General features: G+C 40.5%; 1 protein-coding gene across 8 annotated transcripts in view; it reads right to left on the bottom strand.

Annotated features, from left to right (window-relative positions):
* SRP19 (signal recognition particle 19) overlaps nt 1-9,994 on the bottom strand; it is a 30,040-nt gene extending 20,046 nt beyond the window's left edge. Inside the window, exons 1-5 of one of the 8 annotated variants that reach the window (XM_025386946.1) lie at nt 9,773-9,994; nt 8,592-8,667; nt 6,652-6,723; nt 6,448-6,559; nt 2,781-3,806 (exon numbers count right to left, since the gene is read on the bottom strand). In XM_025386946.1, coding sequence (XP_025242731.1) covers nt 3,775-3,806; nt 6,448-6,559; nt 6,652-6,723; nt 8,592-8,667; nt 9,773-9,813 — 333 coding nt within the window. In that variant the 5' untranslated portion in view covers nt 9,814-9,994 and the 3' untranslated portion in view covers nt 2,781-3,774. Of the gene's footprint in view, nt 1-2,780; nt 3,807-6,078; nt 6,560-6,651; nt 6,747-8,591; nt 8,668-9,772 lie in introns of those variants that run through there. The other 7 variants (XM_025386942.1, XM_025386947.1, XM_025386944.1 and 4 more) reach the window with 7 other exon arrangements.
* Nucleotides 9,995-24,332: the final 14,338 nt, after the last annotated feature.

Below are 24,332 nucleotides of genomic sequence, written 5' to 3'. Positions count from 1 at the left end.
CTGCAATTGGTGCAATCAGTGAACTTTTTTTTTTTTTTTTTTTTTTTGCCAGTTGTTAAGTGAAAACTGTAATCTTTTTAAAACAGATAAAAAAATTTTTTTTGAATCAGGTCTCTTTTTTTCACCCAGGCTAAAGTGCAGTGGCACAATCACGGCTCAGTGCAGCCTCAACCTCCCAGCCTCAAGTGATCCTCCCACCTCAGCCTCCTGAGTATAAAAGTTTGTAATTAAAAAAAATTTTTTTAGAGGCCAGGTGTGGTGTGGCTCATGCCTATAATCTCAGCAATTTGGGAGGCCAAGGCGAGCAGATCATGTGCAGTCAGGAGTTCGACACCAGCCTGGCAAACATGGTGAAACCCTGTCTCTACTAAAAATACAAAATTAGCCAGGCGTGGTGGTGATGCTTGAAATTGGGTGGCAAAGATTGCAGTGAGCTGAGATCACGCCACTGCACACCAGCCTGGGCAATGTGTATTTGGCTCATGATTAGGAGCTGGGAAATCCAAGAGCATGGCACAGTATATGGCAAGGGTCTTTGATGCTGCGTGATCCCATGGTGGAAGGTGAGAGGACAAAGAGGGTGTGCTCAGGAGAGCAAAAGAAAAATTTGGCTGAACTCCATTTTATAACAAACCCACTCCTGAGATAGTAACATTAATCCATTCCTGAGGGCAGAGCCACCATGGCCCAATCACCTCCCAAAGGTTCCACCTCTCTATAACATCACAATGGCAATTAAATTTCAACATGCATTTTGGAGGGGGCATTCAAAATATAGCACTGATAATCCTTATTGCCCCCAAACTAAACCACTTCCAGATTTCAACCATCTTTCTGTGACAAATCTTTTAAGTTGGCTACCAGAGTATACTTTTTTTTTTTTTGAGACAGGGTCCAGCTCTGCTGAGGTGAGTCGAATAGCATGATCACGGCTCACTGCAGCCTCACCTCCAGAGCTCAAACAATCCTCCCACCTCAGCCTCCCAAGTAGCTAAGACTATAGGCAAGTACCACCATGCCCAGCTAATTCTTTTATTTTTTGTAAAGACAGAGTCTCACTATGGTGCCCAGGTTGGTCTCAAATTCCTGGACTCCAGTGATCCTCCTGCCTCAGCCTCCCAAGGTGCCAGGATTACAGGTGTGAACCACTGTACCTGGCCCAGTATGCGTTCTCAACTACTTTCTTCCTTAGGTGCCTTGGCTGTCAGGACTGAAAAAGCTATGTAGTCACCCCTCATCTGTGGTTTCACTTCTGTTGTTTCAGTTACCTTGGTCTCAAAACAGGTGAGTATAGCACAATATTTTGAGAGAGACTGACAATTTCCACATACCTTTTATTACAGTATATTGTTATAATTGTTCTAATTTTATTGTTAATCTGTTACTGTGTCCAATTTATAAACTTTATCATAGGTATGTATTAACCCATTCTCACACTGCTATGAAGAAATATCCAAAACTGGGCAATTTTTAAAGGAAACAGGTTTAATTGACTCACGGTTCCGCATTGCTGGGGAGGCCTCAGGAAACTTACAAACATGGCAGAAGGCAAAGGAGAAGCAGGCACCTTCACAGGGCGGCAAGATGGAGTGACTGCAAGCAGGTGAAATGCCAGGCACTTATAAAACCAACAGATCTTATAAGACTCATTATCTCAAGAACAGCACAGGGGAAATTGCCCCCATGATCCAAGTATCTCCACCTAGTCCCACCCTTAACACATAGGGATTTGGGGATTATAATTCAAGATGAGATTTTGGGTGGGGCCGCAGATAACCATATCAGGTATATATGAATAGGCAACAACATAGTATATATATGGTTCAGTACTATCTGCTGTTTCAGGGATCCACTCAGAGTCTTGGAATGCATCCCCCAAGGATAAGGAGGACTGCTGTGTTCACTTTCTCAGCCTCCTTTGCAGCTAGTGATGGACGTGTCACAGTTCTCAACAGCGAAACTAAGTGAAAGCCTGCTGGGAGGAATTCTGAGAAATCTCATGCCTATGGTCTCAGCTACTTGGGAGGCTGAGGTGGGAGAACTACTTGCCAGAAGTGGCTGGCACAGCTACCTTTACTTCCTGCCTTGCACTCACGTAAATACTAGCCCTTTTACAAGCAGGAACAACAATCATAAAGGTGTTAGAAATATGTCATGAACAGTAGAGCGGAAAAATACAAAAAAGGCATCACTGAGAGCTAAATCAACAACCACAGCAACCTCACTTGGATTTAACATATGAGACAAAAATCTCCTGCTTAAGTCCCTCATTGTTACACAGCAAACACATTCCCTTGTTGTGTTACACAGCCAAACACACCCACTTTCTCAAAGAAGGCTGCTCTGAATTATGTTTTACACATACTCCCCTCTCCCCAGGATTTATTTGTAAGTCAAATATGTAAACTCTTATACTATTATGTTCACTATAAAACAGAAATTGTTAAGAATTAAAAAAAAAAAAGTCAACAGGCCAGCTGGCTCATGCCTGTAATCCCAGCACTTTGGGAGGCCGAGGCAGGCAGATCAACTAGGTCAGGAGTTCAAGACCAGCCTGACCAACACAGAGAAACCCCTTCTCTACTAAAAATACAAAAGTAGCTGGGCGTGGTGGCACATGCCTGTAATCCCAGCTACTAGGGAGGCTGAGGCAGAGGAATCACTTGAACCTGAACCTGGGATGCGGAGGTTGTCGTGAGCTGAGATTGCGCCACTGCACTCCAGCCTGGGCAACAAGAGTGAAACTCTATCTCAAAAAAAAAAAAAAACACACACGCTTAAAGAAAATGGAATTTACTGAAAATAAGAGGTAGCTTGCAGAATTCAAGGAAGAGCCAAACCAGGCCTCAGAAAGAACAGCAATCAGGATAGCTCAAAATCACTTTCAGAAACTGCTCTGAAATAAATTCAGAAGCACCAATCCAATTTAGTTTCTTGAAGGAAAGTGTACCTCAAGGTGCTGAAGTACAGTTATTTTTAGAACTCCCATGAAAATCATGTTCTTAAACCTACAAAATAAGCAAATTTAAAGCTTAAAATCCAGGACTTTCCATGTCAAAACAAGAATTGAACGATTCGATTACAGTAACAGATTAAAATATGATCTACAGACTGGCTTTTTACAGACTCCCCTGTTCCCCACCCACAAGAGGACCTACCACTTTCTTCTAGTTTTAGACTCACACTATGGAAACTTTCACTACATATTTTATTCTTAATTACCTCTCCTCTCCTAGCATTCATTCATAAGCAAAAGTTGCAAAAGTCAGTTTCAAATTTTATTTCATTAACTTAAAAGGTGGACAAAATGTTTATTTTAAATCGAATTGAAATTTATCTGAAACAAGTAACTCATTTCAAGTAACTTATTGTACAGTCCTTTGTCCATTAAAAAATATTCTTTCTTCCAAAAAAACTGCATTGAAAGACAAAAAAATTCTTTTATACGGCATAAAAGCGAGATGCAAACTTCTGATGTAAATGTTTCACTGTCAACTCCGATGATAAAGATGAGAGGCACAAGCGTTCACAGTTCAGTTAAATGATGCAAACAAAAAGCTTCTGTTTCCCTCTGATACAAATCAGAAGTCTCCATTCATGTCTCTTACAGTAGTACCACATACTTGATGCTGATACTAGGTTACTTCTTTTTCTTTCCTTTCCCTTTTTTACTTCCCTCTCCTTGTTGAAGACTTTGGTCAGCACCTCCTGCTTTTTGTGTCCTTGTTTTTAGTTTAGGTATCATTTCTGCTGCATACAACATTACTGACTTACCTAGGAACCAGAAGTTAGGCTTAGTGTATAATCTGAGAAATAAGACATAAAAAGTCATCAACTTGAATATCACAAAGTGTAAGAAACTATCACATCAAGAAAATGGAAAATATGTTTTTTAAAAAAATGAAAAATCAAATGACTGAAGACACTGACTAGCTCAAGCTGGGGGAAATGTACTGAGAGTGAGAATAATGCTGAAAATATTTAAATGAATCATATCAAAAGGCAAACATAAGTATGAAAAAAAAATTTTGGTCTTGGTCCTAGCAATTAGCTTGAAGATCTAAGGAGTATCCAAATACACCTCAGGTAGGAAACAGAGTCAGAATATCATTGTCTCTTAAGACACTGAAACACAGGGTTTTCTCAGACTTACAACAAAAAAACAGTATCATCAAGTCACAAGAGATCCGACGGGTAAGATCAGATGATCTACACTTACATGCATTCCTGCTCTGCATACCGACAACCAGCTGCCTTCACCCAAAACAGACTAAGCTCCTCAGCTCTGCTTTCTTTTTACTATTTTACTTGGGTCTTACTGGAAATAGGAAGTGACATGTTCTCACCATAATTTCTACCCCTATCTTATCTACTAGTTAATTACAAGTTTTTGTTTGTTTTTGTTTTTTTGAGATATAATATAGGAAAATGTTAAGGAGGAGAAAAAACGTATTAGAATATACTATCACTCCTTAGTCACAACCTGAAGCATCTAGCAATACCTACCAATCCTGATGAGTTTTAGTATATAAAAAAAATCTATTTTAGGCTGAGCCCAGTGTATCATGTCTGTCATCTCGGCTCTTTGGGAGGCTGAGGCAGGAGGATCACTTGTGTCCACGAGTTTGAGACTGGCTTAGGAAACATAGCAAAACCCCATCTCTAGAAAAAATAAAAAATCATGCGTCTGTATTCTCAGCTACCTGGGAGGCTGAGGTGCGAGGGTTGCTTGAGCCCAAGAGGTCAAGACTGCAGTGTGTTAGCTGAGCGTGGTGGCTCACGCCAACACTTTGGGAGGCCGAGGTGGGCAGATCACCTGAGGTCAGGAGTTCGAGACCAGCTTGACCAAGATAGAGAAACTCCATCTCTACTAAAAATAAAAAATTAGCCGGGTATGATGGCTCATGCCTATAATCCCAGCTACTCGGGAGGCTGAGGCCGAAGAATCACTTGAACCTGGGAGGCAGCGGTTGCGGTGAGCCAAGATCACACCATTGCACTGTAGCCTGGGCAACAAGAGCAAAACTCTGTCTCAAAAAAAAAAGAAAAAGACTGCAGTGTGCCATAATCGTGCCACTGCACTCAACCTGGATGACAGAGTGAGCCCTTGTCTTTAAAAATAAAAGTTCAAACATGCTGGCTGGGCATGGTGGCTAATGCCTGTAATCTCAGCATTTTGGGATCTCCTCAAGATGGGAAGATTGCTTGAGGCCAGGAGTTTGAAATTAGACTGGGCAACATAGTGAGACCCTTGTCTCTCTATTTTAAAAAAATCAGGCTGGGTGCAGTGGCTCATGCCTGTAATCCCAGCACTCCGGGAGGCCAAGGTGGGCAGATCACGAGGTCAAGATATCGAGATCATCCTGGCCAACATGGTGAAACCCCATCTCTACCCAAAATACAAAAGTTAGCTGGGTGTGGTGGCACATGCCTGTAGTCCCAGCTACTCGGGAGGCTGAGGCAGGAGAATCACTTGAACCAGGGAGTCGGGGGTTGCAGTAAGCCAAGATCATACTACTGCACTCCAGCCAGAGCGAGACTCTGTCTCAAAAACAAACAAAAAAAACCAAAAAAATCAAACAAGTTGTCAGTTTGTCTGACAGTTTCACTGTTTTTAAGTAAATTTAATGGGAGAGTTCAACTAAACTGAGGGGATTATTAAAATGAAAGAAAAAATTAATAGCTCTGTTTTAAAAAATTAAAATTCTCAGAGATGAAAATTCAGAAAAATAAACAACATGTAAACAAAAACTTATCTTCCTAATACTCAGAACTAACATTCTGTTATATTGATGTCAGTTTGGTTACTGTTTTTCATGAAATAAAACACTAGAGATGATGCAACAGTCTTCTATGACCATCAATCCCTGTGTTTCTACTCTCTATCCTGCTCACCATTAGGTGACTACTGTCTTAAGAGTGAGTGTTTCCTTACAGAGCATTTCAAAAAAATACCAATAAGCAACATTACATATGCATCTATCAATAAATAGTAATATTTTATATTTAAATTTACCTAAGTGGTACCATATTATGCATATCTCTTGCTTTTTTCAGTCAATATTGCTTTTTAGATTTATTAATGATAGAATAATTAGATATTAACAGACCTCAAGGACCTCTAGGATCTGAAATGGCAATTAATGTTCAACAACTTAATAATTTTATATTCTTAACCTGGGAGCAATGACAGACTTCCAGAGGTTTCTAAAATGTTCACACAACAATTTTTTGGAAAAATGTTTAGTGGGTCTCATTACATTTTCAAAGAGGTCGTTCACCTCAAAGAAATTAGAACTACTGCTTCTCTCCATGAGCAGTAGTCCTGTCTTTAAATTAATCTTCAGAATGCAAACTGTGACTTTCACCTTTCAGTTTTAGAACCTTTTCTGTGCTGCATAGGAGAAACCTATCCCTGAGCCCCACTGATTCATTTAAAAAGCTTACGTGATGGGAACTGCACAAGGCAGAGGCTGCCATCTTCCTGTTTGAGCTGGACCCGGACTCTGCCTCTGTATTGGACATCACGATTCCATTCTCTAGAGTACATTTTATTTTTCTAACATAAACGAAACAAAAGAAAAACAGGGCTTAAGAAACTTATTACATCAATTAGATGAGTATGGAAAATAGTGAAGAACCACGTCATACCTCAAGAAATACGTTAAGTCCAACTGCTGAACATACATCTTGAATCTCTGTAGCTGTAGGATTTTCAACAGCCTGAACAGTTAAAAACATAAACACTAAATATATTTGCTTTAAGTGGACACTGCCATAATGTTGGGTAAATAATTTCAAATACTACAATCAAACAAGTACCAAAACCCTAGGTTTCCTTTTTCATTAAGTACAGATGCTTCCACTGTAATTTTAAAAATTCCTAGGAATAACACTAATGCATACGTGTGTGCCCATCTCCCCTCCAACAGAACATAAACTTCTGAGGGCACGGGCTTTGTTTTGTTAACCAGTGTATTCCCCAGCACCTAGCATGGTACTCTGAACATAGTAGGCGCTCAATGATTACTGACTGCTTAAACAATTACACATACAAACACTTTAGAAAACTGCTAGTATCTACTAAAGCTGAATATATGCATTGTTTATGGCCCTGCAATTCCATTCCCAGATGTGTTCTACAAAATATGTTCACTAAAAGACAACTATTTATAATAGCCTCAAACTATTAATAGAAATAATCCAATTTTCCATCCAGAGAAGAAAGGGCCAGGTGTGGTGGCTCACAACTGTAATCCCAGCACTTTGGGAGGCCAAGGTAGGCAGATCACTTCAGTTCAGGAGTTTGAGACCAGCCTGGGCAACATGGAGAAATCTCATTGCTGCAAAAAAATACAAAAATAGCCGGACGTAGTGGCATGTGCCTGTAGTCCCAGCTACTCGGAAGGCTGAGGTTGGAGGATGGCTTGAGTCCGGGAGGTGGAGCCTGCAGTGCGCTGAGACTATACCGCCGCACTTCAGCCTGGGTGACAGAGCCAGACCCTGTCTCTTAAAAAAACAAAAAAGAAGGTAGAAAAGACTCTGGTGTATTCACACAATGCAATACTATAGAGGAGACAGGGCAGTAGTTTTGAGTAGGGAAATTCTGTCCTCAGGCTCCCTACCCCTACACACACGCAAAAGACATCTAGCAACGCTTGGAGACATTTTTGATAGTCACAATTAGGGAATGGGGGTTGGAGAAGGATAGTGGGTAGAGGCCAGGGATACTGCTGAACATCTTAAAATGCACATAACAACCCCCAACAACAATTATCTAGCTCAAACTGGCAATGGTGCTGCTACTGACAAACTCTGTTACAGAGCAATGAAAATTCAACTACATTCTAATATGTAGATAAATCTCGTAAAGTTCAGTGAAAAAAAAGATACAAAAGTACATACTGTGAAATTCCGTTTACAGAAAAGTGAAAAATGAGCAAAAGTAACCTATGGTGTCAAAGTCATGACAGTGGTCATCCTGGTATTTTTGAGCATATGCGGAGGCGACAGTGACTGGGAGGGAACATAACGCAATCTTCCTGGATGCTTATAATGTTTTCTTTTTTGAGTGCTTGTTACCACCCAGATGTACTCATCACGTGAGAATTCACTGCATCAAACCTAGGTGCCTTAAATCTGTCATATTACAAAATACAAATTACATTTTAATAAAACTCAACAGGGCTGAACTTTTTGCAAGTCTTCACATACTTAAAAAAATCTCAACTACATTCTGAACATTGTTAATATATCGTACAATGTCATAATTGTGATTTCCTGTATCAAGGGGAACAATGTCATAACTTCGTTTTAAAAAAACATGTAAACTCTACAGACTCTGCTCCCACTTCTTTACAAACACAGGCTCATTAAGAGCCATTAAAAAAAAAATCCCTTCAGCTATGAATTAATGACTTTCTGGTTTCACCAACACTAAGGAACGCACCCCAATTCTTGGCTGTCGTTCTCCTCAAGCCCGAAATAAATGCAGTGAAGAGAACCCCCTGTGGCTCTAACAAGATGACGTGGCCCGACCAGGATGACACCCCCCATTCCCTCGAGGACCAAGGAGCCAGTCATCTGCTTACCTTACTTATGGGGATTCGCCTTCCCTCTGCGATGGTCTTCTTATTATTTAAATAAGCAGGATAGATACAAATAAACCTGCCATAGACAATAGCATAAGTGGTATCACTAGAGCAGTAAGAGGCAGGAGAAGAGGGTCGGGTGGCAGGAAACCGAAGGGCAATTCATGCTGAGTAGATATCAGATGGCTACTCCCTTTTCAAACCCTTCTTTTTCTGCGTGGCTGCTGAAAAATCAAACTACCTTGGAAAGGTCCCCTCCAGCAACCAATCAGACTGGCTGCAGGCCTACTCCTCATTCTGAGTGATCCCCCTCCCTCAACCAATCAGACTGGCACTGGTCAATAGGAAACCTCTACAGAGTATTTAAATCCCAGAAAATTCCGTAACCAACAGCTCTTGGGCGGCTTGCTGGAGCCTGCTTCCACCCTATGGAGTGTACTTTTGTTTAAAATAAATCTGCTTTCGCTGCCTTGCTTTGTGTGTTTTGTTCAATTTCTTATTCAAAACGTCAAGAACCTGGACAACTACACTCAACGGATAACAAGTATTTTCAAAAATACATTCTTTCGGTCCGTGGTAGGCGAGGTCATCATCACTGCTGGTACACCTATGCTATTATTTGCTTAATGTTTTTTCTTTAAATTACTTCCCTTTTACTTAATTTAATTAAAAATAAACTTTATCCACTACCTTGGAAGGAAAAAAACCACACGAACAGAAACAAAACAACCTGGGTAAATGTTACATTAGACACAGCAGCCTGTTAAAAGTTCCTGAGGCTGGGTCCGCCCTCTTATATAAAAAGTGTCCGAGGTATTAAAAACTTCAAAATTTCACAAATGAGCCTTTCTGAACGCAACAATAATTAAAAAGAACACATTTCTCACACTGAGATTATGTTACTTAATATTATGTCCACGTAGCACCCAAAATCCTTGTCTCGCGTACAGGTAAACACTAGGCTACCTACGGTAGGAATTTCAGGAGCCCTGCGAAGAGTCTGGTGGCTGCCGCAGGATTCTCACAAAAATCAGCCGCCAAGGAGACCCGCAGAGCCCGTCCAGGGCGAGCTGGATCAGCTAGGCCATTCTAGAGGCCGCGGAGCGGAGAAGGGCGGTGTAACACTCGCAGCACCACAGCAAGCCCCTTCCTTTCTGATGACCCACCTACCCAGAACCCACCTGTCCTGGTCCGCCGGGGACCGCGCTGCAGCGCAAGCCATCTTCACAACAGTCTAAACAACAGCCCAGGAACCGTACTTGAAAACCCGGGAGGAACTCAGCTCGGCGTTTCCGAGACAGCCCGCTTTTCCGCCGGAAGTCCTGCCCACCAAATGGTTCCGCGTCCGCGATTTCTCACCGCCTGTTTGTTCCGGCACCTGTCGCTCGGCGCCAAGATCTCTAGTCTCTGACGTGGCGCGAAGACTTCCCTCTCGCGAGAGGATCATGAAAGCTTCTTATTGCTTTCCCAAATCTCGCTGGGGAGACCAGGTGGGGCGCATGCACGGCCGCTGAAATGGGTTTAACTTCGACCTTCCCTCCTTTCCAGTTTTTCAGCAAGTATGGGTGATACTAGCTACCCTCTGTTAAGGGGCGAAGACTGTGCAACGAGGGGAATCTGTTTGGTTCAGGATGTTAGAGCAGGCAAGGAAATACTCCTTATGTTTAATTTTTATCCGTTCGTGGGCCCTAGAGCTTGCTTTCAATTTGGCAAAATGGATTTTTATAGTGGTAGAACTAGCAAAGTTATAGACGTTGTGTTTCAGTGTGCTGTGTGTTAGAAACTTCAGTGAGCTGTGTGTTAGGCCGGGTGCGGTGGCTCACGCCTGTAATCCCAGCACTTTGGGAGACTGAGGCAGGCGGATCGTAAGGTCAGGAGTTCGAGAGCAGCCTGGCCAACGTGGTGAAACCCCGTCTCTACTAAAAATGCAAAAACTAGCGGAGTGTGGTGGCACACCTGTAATCCCAGCTACTAGGGAGGCTGAGTCGGGAGAATCACTTGAACCTGGGAGTTGCAGGTTGCAGTGAGCTGAGATCACACCACTGCACTCCAGCCTGGGTAACAGAGCAAGACTCCGTCTCGGGAAAACAAAACAAAACTATTCAGCTTTTAAAACTTCTGAAGGATACTGTGTGCCATCACTACAGGCATACTTCATTATTGCACTTCGCTTTGCTGCCACGAGTAGATACAGCCTTTTTACAAATGGAAGGTTTTTGGCAAATCTGCCAAAGGAAGTCTCTTGGTGCCGTTTTTTCCAGCAGCATACGCTTTGTGTCACATATGGTAATTCTTGCAATATTTCAAACCTTTTCATTATTTCTGTTACGGTGATCGGTAATCAGTGATGTTTACTGTTACTATTATAATAGTTTTAAGGCCGGGCGCGGTGGCTCACGCCTGTAATCCCAGCACTTTGGGAGGCTAAGGCAGGTGATCATGAGGTCGGGAGATAGACACCTTCTTGGCTAACATGGTGAAACCCCATCTCTACTAATATACAAAAAATAAACCGGGCATGGTGGCGCAGGCCTGTAGTCCCAGCTACTTGGGAGGCAGGGGAATCGCTTGAACCCTGGAGGTGGAGGTTGCAGTAAGCCAAGATCGCGCCACTGCACTCCAGCCTGCCGACAGTGCAGGACTCTGTCTCAAAAAATAATAATAATAAGTTTTGGGGCACCATGAACCATGCCCAGATAAGATGGGGGAACTTAATGGATAAACGTTGTCTTTGTTTTAACTGTTTGACCAACTGGCCATTTCCCATCTCTCTCCCTTTCCTGCAGTCCCTATTCCCTGAGACACAACAATGTTGAAATTAGGCCAATTAATAACCCTACAATGGCCTCTAAGTGTTAAAGTGAAAGGAAGAGTCACATGTCTCACTTTCAGTCAAAAGATGGAAACGATTAAGCTTAGTGAGGAAGGCATATGTAAGCCAAGATGGGTTGAAAGCTAGGCCTCTTGGCACCTAACAGCCAAGTTGTAAATACAAAGACAAAATTCTTGAAGGAATTAAAAGGAAATTACTTCAATAAACACACAAATGATCAGAAAGCAAAACTTTATTGCTGATATGGAGAAAGTTTTAGGTGTTTGGACAGAAGATCCAACCAGCCACAACATTCCTTTAACCCGAAGCGTAATCCGAGCAAGGCCCTAACTCCCTTCAATTCTATAAAGGCTGAGAAAGGTTAGTAAGCTTCAGAAGTGGGAAGCTAGTAGAGGGTGGTTCAGGAGGTTTAAGAAAGTATCCATCTCCATAACATATAACATGAAAGTGCAAGGTGAAGCAGCAAGTGCTGATAGAGAAGCTGCAGCAAGTTATCCAGAAAATGTAGCTAATATCATTGATGATGATCAATGATTACCTAATATTATTTAGTGGCTACACTAAACAACAGATTTTTCAATGTAGACAAAACAGCCTTCTGTTGGGAAAAGATACCTTCTAGGAAGTAGCACTCAAAATCCTTGTCTCTTTAATAGAAGTCAGTGCCTGGCTTCAGAGCTGCTGAGGACAGGCTGATTGTCTTGTTAGGGAGTAATGCAGTTGGTGACTTTAAGTTGAAGCTAATGGATATTTACTATACCGAAAATCCTACAGCCCCTAAGAATGATGCTAAATCAACTCTGCCTGTGTTCTTTAAATGGAACAACAAAGCCTGGATGACAGTACATCTGTTTACAGCATGCTTTACTGAATTATTTTTGAGACAAGGTCTCACTCTGTTACCCAGGCTGGCATGCAGTGGCCCTATCACATCTCATTGCAGCCTTGACCTCCCACACTCAAGCAGTCCTCCCACACAAGCCTCCTGAGTAGCTGGGACTATGGGCTCACGCCACCATGCCTGGTTGATTTATTTTTATTTTTAGTGGAAACAAGATCTTGCTATGTTGCCTGGGCTGGTCTTGAACTCACGGGGTCAAGCAATCCTCTTGCCTCAGCTTCCCAAAGTACTGGGATTACAGGCATGAACCACCGCCCCCAACCTTTACTGAATATTTTTAAGGCCACTGTTTAAATCAATTGCTCAGAAAAAAAAAAAGAGTCCTTTCAAAATATTACTGCTCATTGACAATGCACCTAGACCTCTAGACATCTTAAGGCTCTGATGGAGATCTAGAAGGAGATTAATGTTTTCATGCCTGATAACACATCATCCATTCTGCAGTTTGTAGATCAAATAGTAATTTTTATTTTCATCTCTTATTAAGAAATACATTTTGTAAGACTATAGCTGCCAAATAGTGATTCCTCTGATAGATAAGGGCAAGATAAATTGAAAACCTTCTGAAAATGATTCACTATTCTAGATGGTATTAAGAGCATTTGTGATTCATTGGAGGTTAAAATATCAACATGAACAGGCATTTGGAAGAGGTTGATTTCAACCCTCTGGGATGATTTTGAGGGCTTTAAGACATTAGTGGAGGCAGTAACTGCAGATGTGGTGGAAATAGCAAGAAAACTAGAATTAGAAGTAGAAACTGAAGATGGGACTGAATTGCTACAATTATGATAAAACTTGAATGATGAGGAGTTGCCTCTTATGAATGGGCAAAGAAAGTGGTTTCTTGAGATGAAAACAACTGGTGAATATGTTGTGATCATTGTTGAAATGACATCAGAAGGTTTAGAATAGCATAAACAGTTGATACAGCAGTGGCAGGGTGTGAGAGGACTGACTCCAATTTTTAAAGAAGTTCTACTATGGGTAAAATACTACCAAACAGCATCACATGCTACAGAGAAATCTATCGTGAAGAGAAGAGTCAGTTGATGTGGCAAAATTCACTGTTGTCTCATTTTAAGAAATTGCCACAACCACTCCAACCTTCAGCAACCATCATCCTGATCATTCAGCAGACATCAACACCAAGGCAAGACCTTCCACCAGCAAAAAGATTATGATTTTCCAAAGGCCCAGATGGTTGTTAGCATTTGCAGCAATAAAGTATTTTAAATAAGGTATGTACATTATTTTTCTAGATATAATGCTATTTCACACTTAACAGACTACAGTATAATGTAAACATAACTTTTATATGCACTGAGAAATCAAAAAATTGTATGACTTGATTTATTATGATATTTGCTTTATTGTGGTGGTCTGGAACCAAACCTGTAACATCTCTGAGGTATGCCTATATATTTTTGCGTAACTTAGATTGATTGCAAAATAGTATTTCAGCATCTCCATTCAACTAAACCCACCTTCATTCCTATTTTAATAATGGATGTTTATTCCACACCTACAAGACATGCTTCAAAAAGCCAGGCAAAGTGAGATAGATTTTCTCTTTTACAGATAAAGTAGCAGACAAACTGAAAAACCAAACTCAGCCAACAAAAATCTTCATGAAAGTTTGAGTCTCAGTGAGGTTAAATAATTAGCCCGTTCATGCTAATAATGGCTGAGCATATAGATGCTCAGCTAGTCTGACTGGAAGCCCCTGACTTTCCTTCATGTTCTTATTTATGTCTCTCAATCTTCCTTGTAGTTTTTTTTTTTTTTTTTTTTTTTTTTTTTTTTAGCACAAAATTAAGTTTGCTCCTGATGTAAGTAAGTAACGTTTACTTATTTCTAAAGCGTATATGACTCCTGCAAAAACAGTGTCATGCAATAACCTAAAATTGAGGAGTACATTTAGAGATAAAATGAATCCAAATTTTAAAATACATAGTTTTCTTGCTTTAGGATACGCATACACATATTAAAAAGTGAAAAAATGAATGAGGTAGTCTGAGGCTTAATACATGCAAGTAGCCTACTTACCATGGAATTGTTTTTGTAGAGCCATCTAAGTAATTGGAGACAAAAAGGTCAATATTATAATTGCTAGTAACATTTCCTTGTTCATATATACTAAGATAATTAATGACAGAGCTAATATTTTTAGTGTCATTCAATGCCAAATCCACACTCCTATTAAACTCCACACTATTGCTGAGATATTGTACAAGTACAGAGAGGAGGGGTGAGGAAGAGAGAAAGAATGCAATATTGTTACCACACTGACAATGAAATTTTGAGCCAAATATAAAGTTTTTAAATGTTTATGCTTGTGGAAAGGCAGGTTAAATTAAAGGAGGATGAAGATGGACATGGAAAAATTGTGGAGATGATGAAAGGGCTTTATAGAATTATGGCACTTGTTTTCAAATCTGATTTTTATCAAACTGTCTTCCTTTTCTTCATACAAACATGCCACTAAATTCAACTTATCAACCTTGATTGAGGCTGCTGGCTGGGGGTGGGGTTCACAAAGGTACAAAGAGAAGATCGAGGTAAACAAGAGAAATTTTCCAAAGATAGTTGAGTAGGAATTGAGAGAGTATTCTGAGAAGATTGTGGAGTAGAAAGAACCAGGAATCCATCTTCCCACCACGACAATGATTACATTAGCAGAATCTGTGACATGTAATTATTTAGAAACTATGGAGTCTATTGAAGGCTTGCAACTTCCAGGGAAAGAATTTAAAAGTAAATTAGAGTTATTTTTGGTCAGTGTCAGTTCTTAATACAGTAGCAGTTACCCATGCCCATCCCCAGCCCTGTGATAGTCAGCTGTATACGCATTCCAGGAGCAGCCTATGGGACCCAGAGTGGGCAAAAAGCACCCTGTCTTCCAAGTACTGGGCATCTGTACACTGGTCATTGATTGCTGCTTCTGATCATAGAAGTGCAGACAAAGAGGCAGAGTGTCACGGATTTTGCACCTCGCCTCATTGGTTTAAGCCCCTTCCCTCCAGCTGAAGTGACTTCCAGGGGATTTAAAGGACTGGTGTCTCTCCTCCTTAACTTTTCTCTCTCTCTCTCTTTATTTTTTCTTTTGGGAGGCAGGCATTAAAGACTAGAACATCCAAAAACAATGGCATATATAAGGAAAATTAGAAAGTAACTATGCATGCCAAGGAAAAGACTAGGATCAGAAAAACCTGAGAAGACCTCAAGTGTACACTTCATGTTGAACCTTGGCACAGAGAGAGCCTACAATTAAACAAACAAAAAACCTAGGGAAGGGGTTTGATTTCCAGAGTTACCACATCTCCTGCTTACCTTGATCTCTATCTTTGTGAACCCCATCTCCAGCCAGCAGCCTCAACCAAGGTTAATATGTTGGATTTAGTGGCACATGTATATGAAGAAAAGGAAGATGGTTTTATAAAAAATAACATTTGAAAACAAGTGCCATTGGATTCAGACGTCCAGTTTTCAACAAAAAATCACAAGGCATACAAAGAAACAGGAAAATTAGGCTCATTCAAAGGGAAAAAATATTGGTAAATCTCAGAGTGGGGGGAAAGAGAAAAAGTAAATAAAAGATATCAACAGGAACTATTTCTGAAAAATATCTGATGGTAGATCTACTAGACAAAGAGTTTAAAACAACTACCTTAAGGATGCTCAAAGAAGTAAAGGAGAATGTGGAGAAAGTTGAGGAAACCATGTATTTACAAAACGGAAATAACAATAAAGAGACAGAAAATCAAAAAGAAGACAAAAAGAAATTCTGAAAGAGAAAAAATACAGTAATTGAAATGAAAAAATCACTAGAAGGATTCAGAGGCAGTTTTGAACAGACAGAAGAATGAGCAAACTTGAAGATAATAGAAATTACTAAGTCTGAGGAACCAAAAGAAAAAAAAAAATAGTAAAAGCAAACAAATTCTACGGGACCTGTTGGAACACCATCAAGTGGACCAATATACACATCGTGGGAGTTTTAAAAGGAGAACAGAGACAGAAAGGACAGAAAGAATATTTGAAGAAATAATGGCTGAAAAATTCTCGAATTTGATGAAAGACATTAATATAAACATCCAGGAAGCTCAATGAACTCCAGGTAAGATTAACTCAAAAAAACCCACATTAAGACACATTATAATTAAGCTTTCAAAAGCCTAACATGAAGAATCTAGTTCAAGTTGCTCTCAAGTCTAAGGATGAGACTCATATGCATTCAGCCATAGCAGGATCACCCCGGCCTGAGCTTGAGTTGAATCCATTGGGAAATTCAGGGCATGCTTGGGCATATTTGGTTAGCTAATGGGGATGGCTGCCTGTCTCACTTGTCTGTTGCTGTGTAACAAAGCACTCTAAAACTTTCTGTTTTAAAACAACAACAATAATTTATTTGCTCATGAAAGTGCAGTTTGGGTAGGGTAGATAAACAGGACCAGCTTGTCTCTGTTTTATGTGGCATCTGCTGGGGCTAGAAAGTCCACAATGACTTTATGCTTATGTCTGCCTCAGTTGGGATGGCTGGAACAGCTGAAGTCTGGTTGGACATCTCTATCTCCATGTGGCGTGGCATCTCCATATGGTTAGGTTGGGCTTTGATAAAGACTCTCTCCTTGACCAAACTTTAAACAGGCTCCTCTGAATCCTCTTCTCAACTAGGTCTTGACCTTGGCCCCAGTCTTCTCTTTGACCTGTCTAGCCCAATGTAGTTTTAGCAAGAATCCTGCTAAGTTTAGTGAGAACTTCCCTACCCTTGAAATCTAATCAGATTCCTCATCCCCCACCTTTGATGTAAAAGCCTTTGGCCTGCTTACAGCAAGAACCCTGTTAAGTCAGTTTAGCAAGGATCTCCCTATCCTTGAGGTCTTCCCTTAGCAATTTTCCATCCACTTACCCCTTTGGCTATAAATCTCTAGCTGCTAATCCCTTTCCCCTATTGCAATACCCCTATTGCCAAAGTCCTGAAAAAAGTCTTCATTACAATTTCAACAAGTTTCCTGCAGATGGCAAAGTAGAAGCTGCTAGACTTTTTTAATGCCTGGTCTTGGAAGTCCCAGAAGATCATTTTCTCCACATCCTATTGGTCAAATTAGTCACAGGACCAAATCAGATTCAAAGGAGGGGCAATAGATTTGTACTGCAAAAAAGCACATGGAATGGGAGGTAGTGTGCCATTTTTGGAAATATGTTCTACCATTCTGTCAGATGTCAGTTCCACAGAACACTGAGAATTTACCCTAGAACAACTAAGAGTTATGTACACCAGCTTGACCCAATGACAAAACTTTCACCGCCTGGGGGAAAACTGTCAGAGCACAACATGGTGTTTGTCACTAAGATTTGTATATGTTCCATATCTAGACCCTGGAGGATTCATATCTATATTTTTAGTTAGGAGAATAGGCTATCAGTAAAATCTGTTTTAATGAAACTGTTTCATTAAAAATACCTTAAGGCATTTGAACACCAACAGTACTGGTTTGGTAATCTTATGGGAAAATGTTAATACCAAAGTGGAGGACAGGTGTTCTTTCCACGTCTAGGGGAATGCAGTGCAACTTCTGGACATCAAGAACTCCTGATAGTAGAGTCCCCACTTAGGCACTACCCAGTTTCTGATGACAAGGGCCATTTTGGTAGATACAGTTGATTTGGACCCAGTATCCACTACAAACTCTTTTTTTTTGAGACAGAGTCTCACTCTGTCATCCAGGCTGGAGGGCAGTGGCATGATCTCAGCTCACTGCAGCCTCTGCCTCCTGGGTTCAAGCAATTCTCCTGCCTCAGCCTCCCAAGTAGCTGGGACTACAGGCATGTGCCACCACACCCAGCTAATTTTTGTATTTTTAGTAGAGACAGGGTTTCACCATGTTGGCCATGATGGTCTTGATCTCCTGACCTCGTGTTCCACCTGCCTTGGCCTCCCAAAGTGCTGGGATTACAGGCGTGAGCCACCATGCCCAGTCCAAATTCCTTATGTTATGGCTTGATTTCTGATGCAGCAAAGTGAGAGAAAAGAAGTGATGGAGGGGAAGTAACAGTAAAAGAGAGAACACGTGAACGTTTGCTTGAAGGCTCAAGATTGGAAAGATTCAGGATTAAAAGAGTTATGGGAAAAAAGACAAACAGCTGGACTTACGCTAGTAAAATTTCTTTATTAAAAGGCTTAAAATAAAACCCTATAAACACTCAAGTATGAAATAAAAGTTATCTATATTGGAAGAAACCCAGAATGATACTGGAACTTCTTAGCAGGAGTAAATGGTAAAAGCTAAAAGTTCTGAGGAAAAAGAATTGTGACCAGAATTGTGACCCAGATTATCCTTTGTGCGAGGTCAAAATAAAACAACTTGAAAACAAGTATGGATTTAGAAAGTACCCTAATTTAGCTTTTCTGAAAACATAATAATCATTTGAGGAAATACTCCAGCTAAGCCAAATTAACATGCAGAATTGAAGAAAATAAAAGTCATGTAATATAGAACAGTGCTGAATACTGAAATCTAATTTATACTTAGATTTAGATAATTATAATTACTATGATGGTGAAGCTAATTACAATTGTAAAGAAAAGACCCTGAAAATTAAAAACGAGTGAATACCTTAACACTGGAATAGAGATTTTGCAGAGAACCTAGCGTTCCAACTGAAATAGTGTACATCTCTTTCTTGAGTCATTTTAGCCACTGCATCACGGCCATATTACTTCACCTAGGACCTTCACCTCTCCATATTTTGCTTTCTCCTCTTTCCCTTTGTTGTTTCTCATTTCTCCTCCTCAGCGTCTCATTCCTGGACTACCCCACGAATTCCAGATTCTCGCCTCTCTTAAGCAAACTTATTAAATTTTCTCTAACTCTCCTCCCAACTCACTCCAGGCTTGGCTTTACAGATTTCAAACTCATAAAGGTCCTCAGCTAAAGACAAGGATCCTCTGAGAGCCTTCCTTTCACAGAATCCACCTTTTTAAAATGAAATTGTGGTTTTATTATTTTTATTTCATTTTATTTTTTTTTGAGACAGAGTTTCACTCTTGTTACCCAGGCTGGAGTGCAATGACGTGATCTCGGCTCACCGCAACCACCACCTCCTGGATTCAAGTGATTCTCCTGCCTCAGCCTCCCGACTAGCTGGGATTACAGGCATGGGCCATCACACCCAGCTAATTTTGTATTTTTAGAAGAGACGGGGTTTCTCCATGTTGGTCAGGCTGGCCTCAAACTCCTGAACTCGGGTGATCTGCCCCTCTCGGCCTCCCAAAGTGCTGGGATTACAGCTGTGAGCCATCGTGCCTGGCTGTTATTTTTAAAATAGAGACAGGGGTCTCACTATGTTGCCCAGGCTGGTCTCGAACTCCTGGGCTCAAATGATCCTCTTGCCTTGGCCTCCCTAAATGCTAGGATTACAGGCAAGAGCCACCATGCCCAGTTCAGAAGTTGTAGTTTTAAATAACTGCTCTTCGGTACCAAATGTATGAAACAAAATTACAGGCCAGGCGCAGTGACTCACGCCTGTAATCCCAGCACTTTGGGAGGCCGAGGTGGGTGGATCACCTAAGGTCAGGGGTTCAAGGTGAGCCTGACCAACATGGTGAAACCCCATCTCTACTAAAAATACAAAAAATTAGCTGGGCATGGTGGTGGATGCCTGTAATCCTAGCTACAGGCTAGGCTGAGGCAGGAGAATCACTTGAATCTGGGAGATGGAGGCTGCAGTGAGCTGAGATCCTACCACTGCACTTCAGCCTGGGCAACAGAGTGAGGCTGTCTCAAAACAACAACAAAAAATTACAAATGCAAAGATAAATTAACAAAAACCATGGTGACAGTGAGGCTGCCAGTGTTTTACAGATGAATTAGTCTGTACAAAAGGAAAAATAATTTATAGTACCAAATGTTGTCATCATGTTTCATGTTTGAGGCCTTTTATCCAGAACTATACTGACATAAATTTGCCTTTACTGTTTTCTTTGCATTTGCCTGTGCAAGGTGGTTGTACTTTTTATTGTATCCATTCTGAATCATTTAGACTGTTTTGTTAGCGGCATATAGTTGGGAGATTTTATTTTATCCAATCTGATAGTGGCTATTTTATGTGTGTAATACATTTATTTACTCTTATTCCATCATTTTATGCTTCACTGTGGCTAATTTAGCTGTTATCTTTCAGCTAGTGATTTGGAGGGAAAATTTTACTTAAATATGATTTTCTGTTAGCTTCAAGTTACTTTAGGAACAAAAAGGGGTTAGAAGTTCACAAGTGTTCCCCAAACCGGGAAAAGTAGTTTGCTTTTTTTAACATTGACATTACCACTAAATTTAAAAATTGAATTTGTATTTTTTCCAAGTTAAAAATAAAATAGTATCTATTGACATTGCCTACATGAAATTCAAAACAGTGTGTTTTAACCTCTTCCTTTCCTTCTAACCCTTATTTTCCAGTTTGGGTTGATAATCTTGAATTTAAGATGATTTAAATTACTAAGCATTTCATTGTTTCTCTTTTGAGTTATTTAAACATTCACGTTGAGATTATCAGGTTAATGACAATTATTTATACATTTATTCAAGTTTAAATATTCCGTTGCTCAAACTGTTTCCTTAATACCTTTCCATTTATCTTAATTACTGGGGCAGCTGGAATACTGTAGTAGAAATATGTCGTGGTTTCTGGCTCCCAAGCACTTTTGCAGTGTCTCTCATAGATTTGAGAAATTCATTTTTGTGAATCCAGTCTTCTCAATGGAGAAACAAAAAAGTGAACTTTCCCAGGTGCTACAGGCATGTAACACATCCTCTGCCAACCACACCCACCCAAGCAAGACTTCAATTCAGAAGCAAGCAGCGTGAAGTGAGTGCCACATGTAATCTTATTTTGTGGCCATGGTGTCAGAGGATTCCAGCAGTTAGGGGTAGCATCAAGGTCTTTACTGTAGCCTCAAAGTATGGTTTGGATATTGTTTCCACTGTGTAGTTTCTAAGACTGCTTTTCTAGTCCATGTCATACAGATCCTGTGAGCTACCTCATATTCTTTAAATAAACATCTTGTCATTTAGAGGTCTTGTTTTTAACTAACAAGAATCCCAAAGGTTGATAAACGAAATGTTAGTATGGTTGGTTTCAGAATTCTTAGGTAATATTTCTGTTCCCTTCCAAATGCTGCATGTATTGTGTTTCATTGTTTTGTGGTGTTTTGTTCTTTGACATTTAGTACTGCAGAGATACTTGATGCCATTTTTTTTTTTTTTTTTTGATGGCAACCTATTCTTCTCTTCCCACTGATTTTTTTTTTTTTCTCCCTCCCTCTGTCACCTAGGCTGCCATGCAGTGGTGAGATCTTAGCTCACTGCAACCTCTGCCTCCCGGGTTCAAGTGATTCTTCTGCCTCAGCCTTCTGAGTAGGTGGGACTACAGACGCGCGCCACCACACCTGTCTAATTTTTGTATTTTTAGTAGAGACAGGCTTTCGCCACGCTAGCCAGGATGGTCTCGATCTCTTGATCTCGTGATCCACCTGCTTCGGCCTCCCAAACTGTTGGGATTACAGGTGTGAGCCACCACGCCCGGCCCCTCTGATGTTTTTATAAAGTCTTATCTTGGAAATTTTAAAACTTACTGTATGTCTAAATATGGTTTTCTGTTAGTTTTGTTACTTCAGGAACAAGAGGGGTGAGAGGTTCACAATTGCTTCCCAAACCGGGAAAAGTAGAACAAGGTCTCAAAAATGTCAGGAACTGAGTGACTCCAGGAGCTGGGGGCTCTTTTTTTGAGACAGGGTCTCATTTTGTCACCAAGGCTGGAGTGCAGTGTCAGCCTCCTGAGTAGCGGGGACTACAGGCGTGGAGCACCATGCCCAGCTAATTTTTAATTTTTTGTAGAGACGAGGTCTCACTAAGGTACCCCTAGGTTGGTCTTAAACTCCCCGGCTCAAGCAATCCTAAAGTGCTGGGACTGCAGGAGTGAGCCACTGCACCCAGACCCGGTTCTTTTTGTTTTTCTTAGAGACAGTGTCTTGCTTTGTCACCCAGGCTGGAGTGCTTACAGCTCACTGTGGTCTTCAACTGATGGCCTCAAGCTATCCTTCTGCCTCAGTCTCTGTGTAGCTGGTACTACAGGTATGCACCATCAGGCCCTATTTTTATTTATTTATTTATTTACTTGTTTGTTTGTTTGTTTGTTTTTGTAGAGACAGGGTTTTGCTTTGTTGCCCAGGCTGGTCTTGAGCTTGTGATTCTTGTCTCTCACTTTGTCCTCCCAGTATCTGTTCCTTTTACCTCTTTCTCCACTAGGTGGCTTCCTCTTAGTTTAAGCTTCACGATGCCAATCATGGTAATTTGAGCCTTAACTGTGTATGCTCTTTCGTTCCAGCACTCAAGAACCAGCCAGACAGCAAAAGCCAAAATTGACAAATGGGATCTCATTAAACTAAAGAGCTTCTGCACAGCAAAAGAAACTACCATCAGAGTGAACAGGCAACCTACAGAATGGGAGAAAATTTTTGCAATCTACTCATCTGACAAAGGGCTAATATCCAGAACCTACAAAGAACTCAAACAAATTTACAAGAAAAAAACAACCCCATCAAAAAGTGGGCAAAGGATATGAACAGACATTTCTCCAAAGAAGACATTCATACAGCCAACAGACACATGAAAAAATGCTCATCATCACTGGCCATCAGAGAAATGCAAATCAAAACCACAATGAGATACCATCTCACACCAGTTAGAATGACAATCATTAAAAAGTCAGGAAACAACAGGTGCTGGAGAGGATGTGGAGAAATAGGAACACTTTTACACTGTTGGTGGGATTGTAAACTAGTTCAACCATTATGGAAAACAGTATGGCGATTCCTCAAGGATCTAGAACTAGATGTACCATATGACCCAGCCATCCCATTACTGGGTATATACCCAAAGGATTATAAATCATGCTGCTATAAAGACACATGCACACATATGTTTATTGTGGCACTATTCACAATAGCAAAGACTTGGAGACTTGGAATCAACCCAAATGTCCATCAGTGACAGACTGGATTAAGAAAATGTGGCACATATACACCATGGAATACTATGCAGCCATGAAAAAGGATGAGTTTGTGCCCTTTGTAGGGACATGGATGCAGCTGGAAACCATCATTCTTAGCAAACTATCACAAGAACAGAAAACCAAACACCGCATGTTCTCACTCATAGGTGGGAACTGAACAATGAGATCACTTGGACTCGGGAAGGGGAACATCACACACCGGGGCCTATCATGGGGAGGGGGGAGGGGGGAGGGATTGCATTGGGAGTTATACCTGATGTAAATGACAAGTTGATGGGTGCTGACGAGTTGATGGGTGCAGCACACCAACATGGCACAAGTATACATATGTAACAAACCTGCACGTTATGCACATGTACCCTAGAACTTAAAGTATAATAATAAATAAATAAATAAATAAAAAGAAAAAAATAAAATAAAATAAAATTGTTAGGAGGGTAGATGTAATCTTAAATGTTACCACAAAATAAAATTTTTTTAAAAATCCAAAAAAAAAAAAAAAAAAAGAACCAGCCAGAAATTTCCTTTGTGACTCTTATTTCAAATTGATTGGTCTAATCATTTTTTTCTTTCCAAGCAGGGCTATACGAGTCTTTGGTCACTGACCAGCTGATGATGAGTCTCCTCCAGGTCAGATATAACTCTGGTACAAATAGCCAAGGTCAGGGAGAAAGACTGCTTACGTAGTTCAATGACCAATCAATGAGGCTAAGGGTTTGGATTCCAAAAGGTGGTGTAGGTAGGGCAGTTAATGTTTGGCATTTCTTTCAATAGTTATTTCTCACTAATGTTGCTTTATATTCAATTGCATACATTATGTTGAATATTTTTAATTAAAAAACCGTATTACTTAAAGAAAATAAGTGGATAGTCACAATGTAGAGAAAGAATTATCCTGAATATCAGAGAAAAGAAAGTGTATTTAGCACCAAAA

Source organism: Theropithecus gelada, chromosome 6 (genome assembly GCF_003255815.1).
Source record: "Theropithecus gelada isolate Dixy chromosome 6, Tgel_1.0, whole genome shotgun sequence".
Taxonomy (NCBI): domain Eukaryota; kingdom Metazoa; phylum Chordata; class Mammalia; order Primates; family Cercopithecidae; genus Theropithecus; species Theropithecus gelada.
The sequence above is the reverse complement of the archived record's forward strand: the minus strand, read 5'-3'. Positions and strand labels throughout refer to the sequence as shown.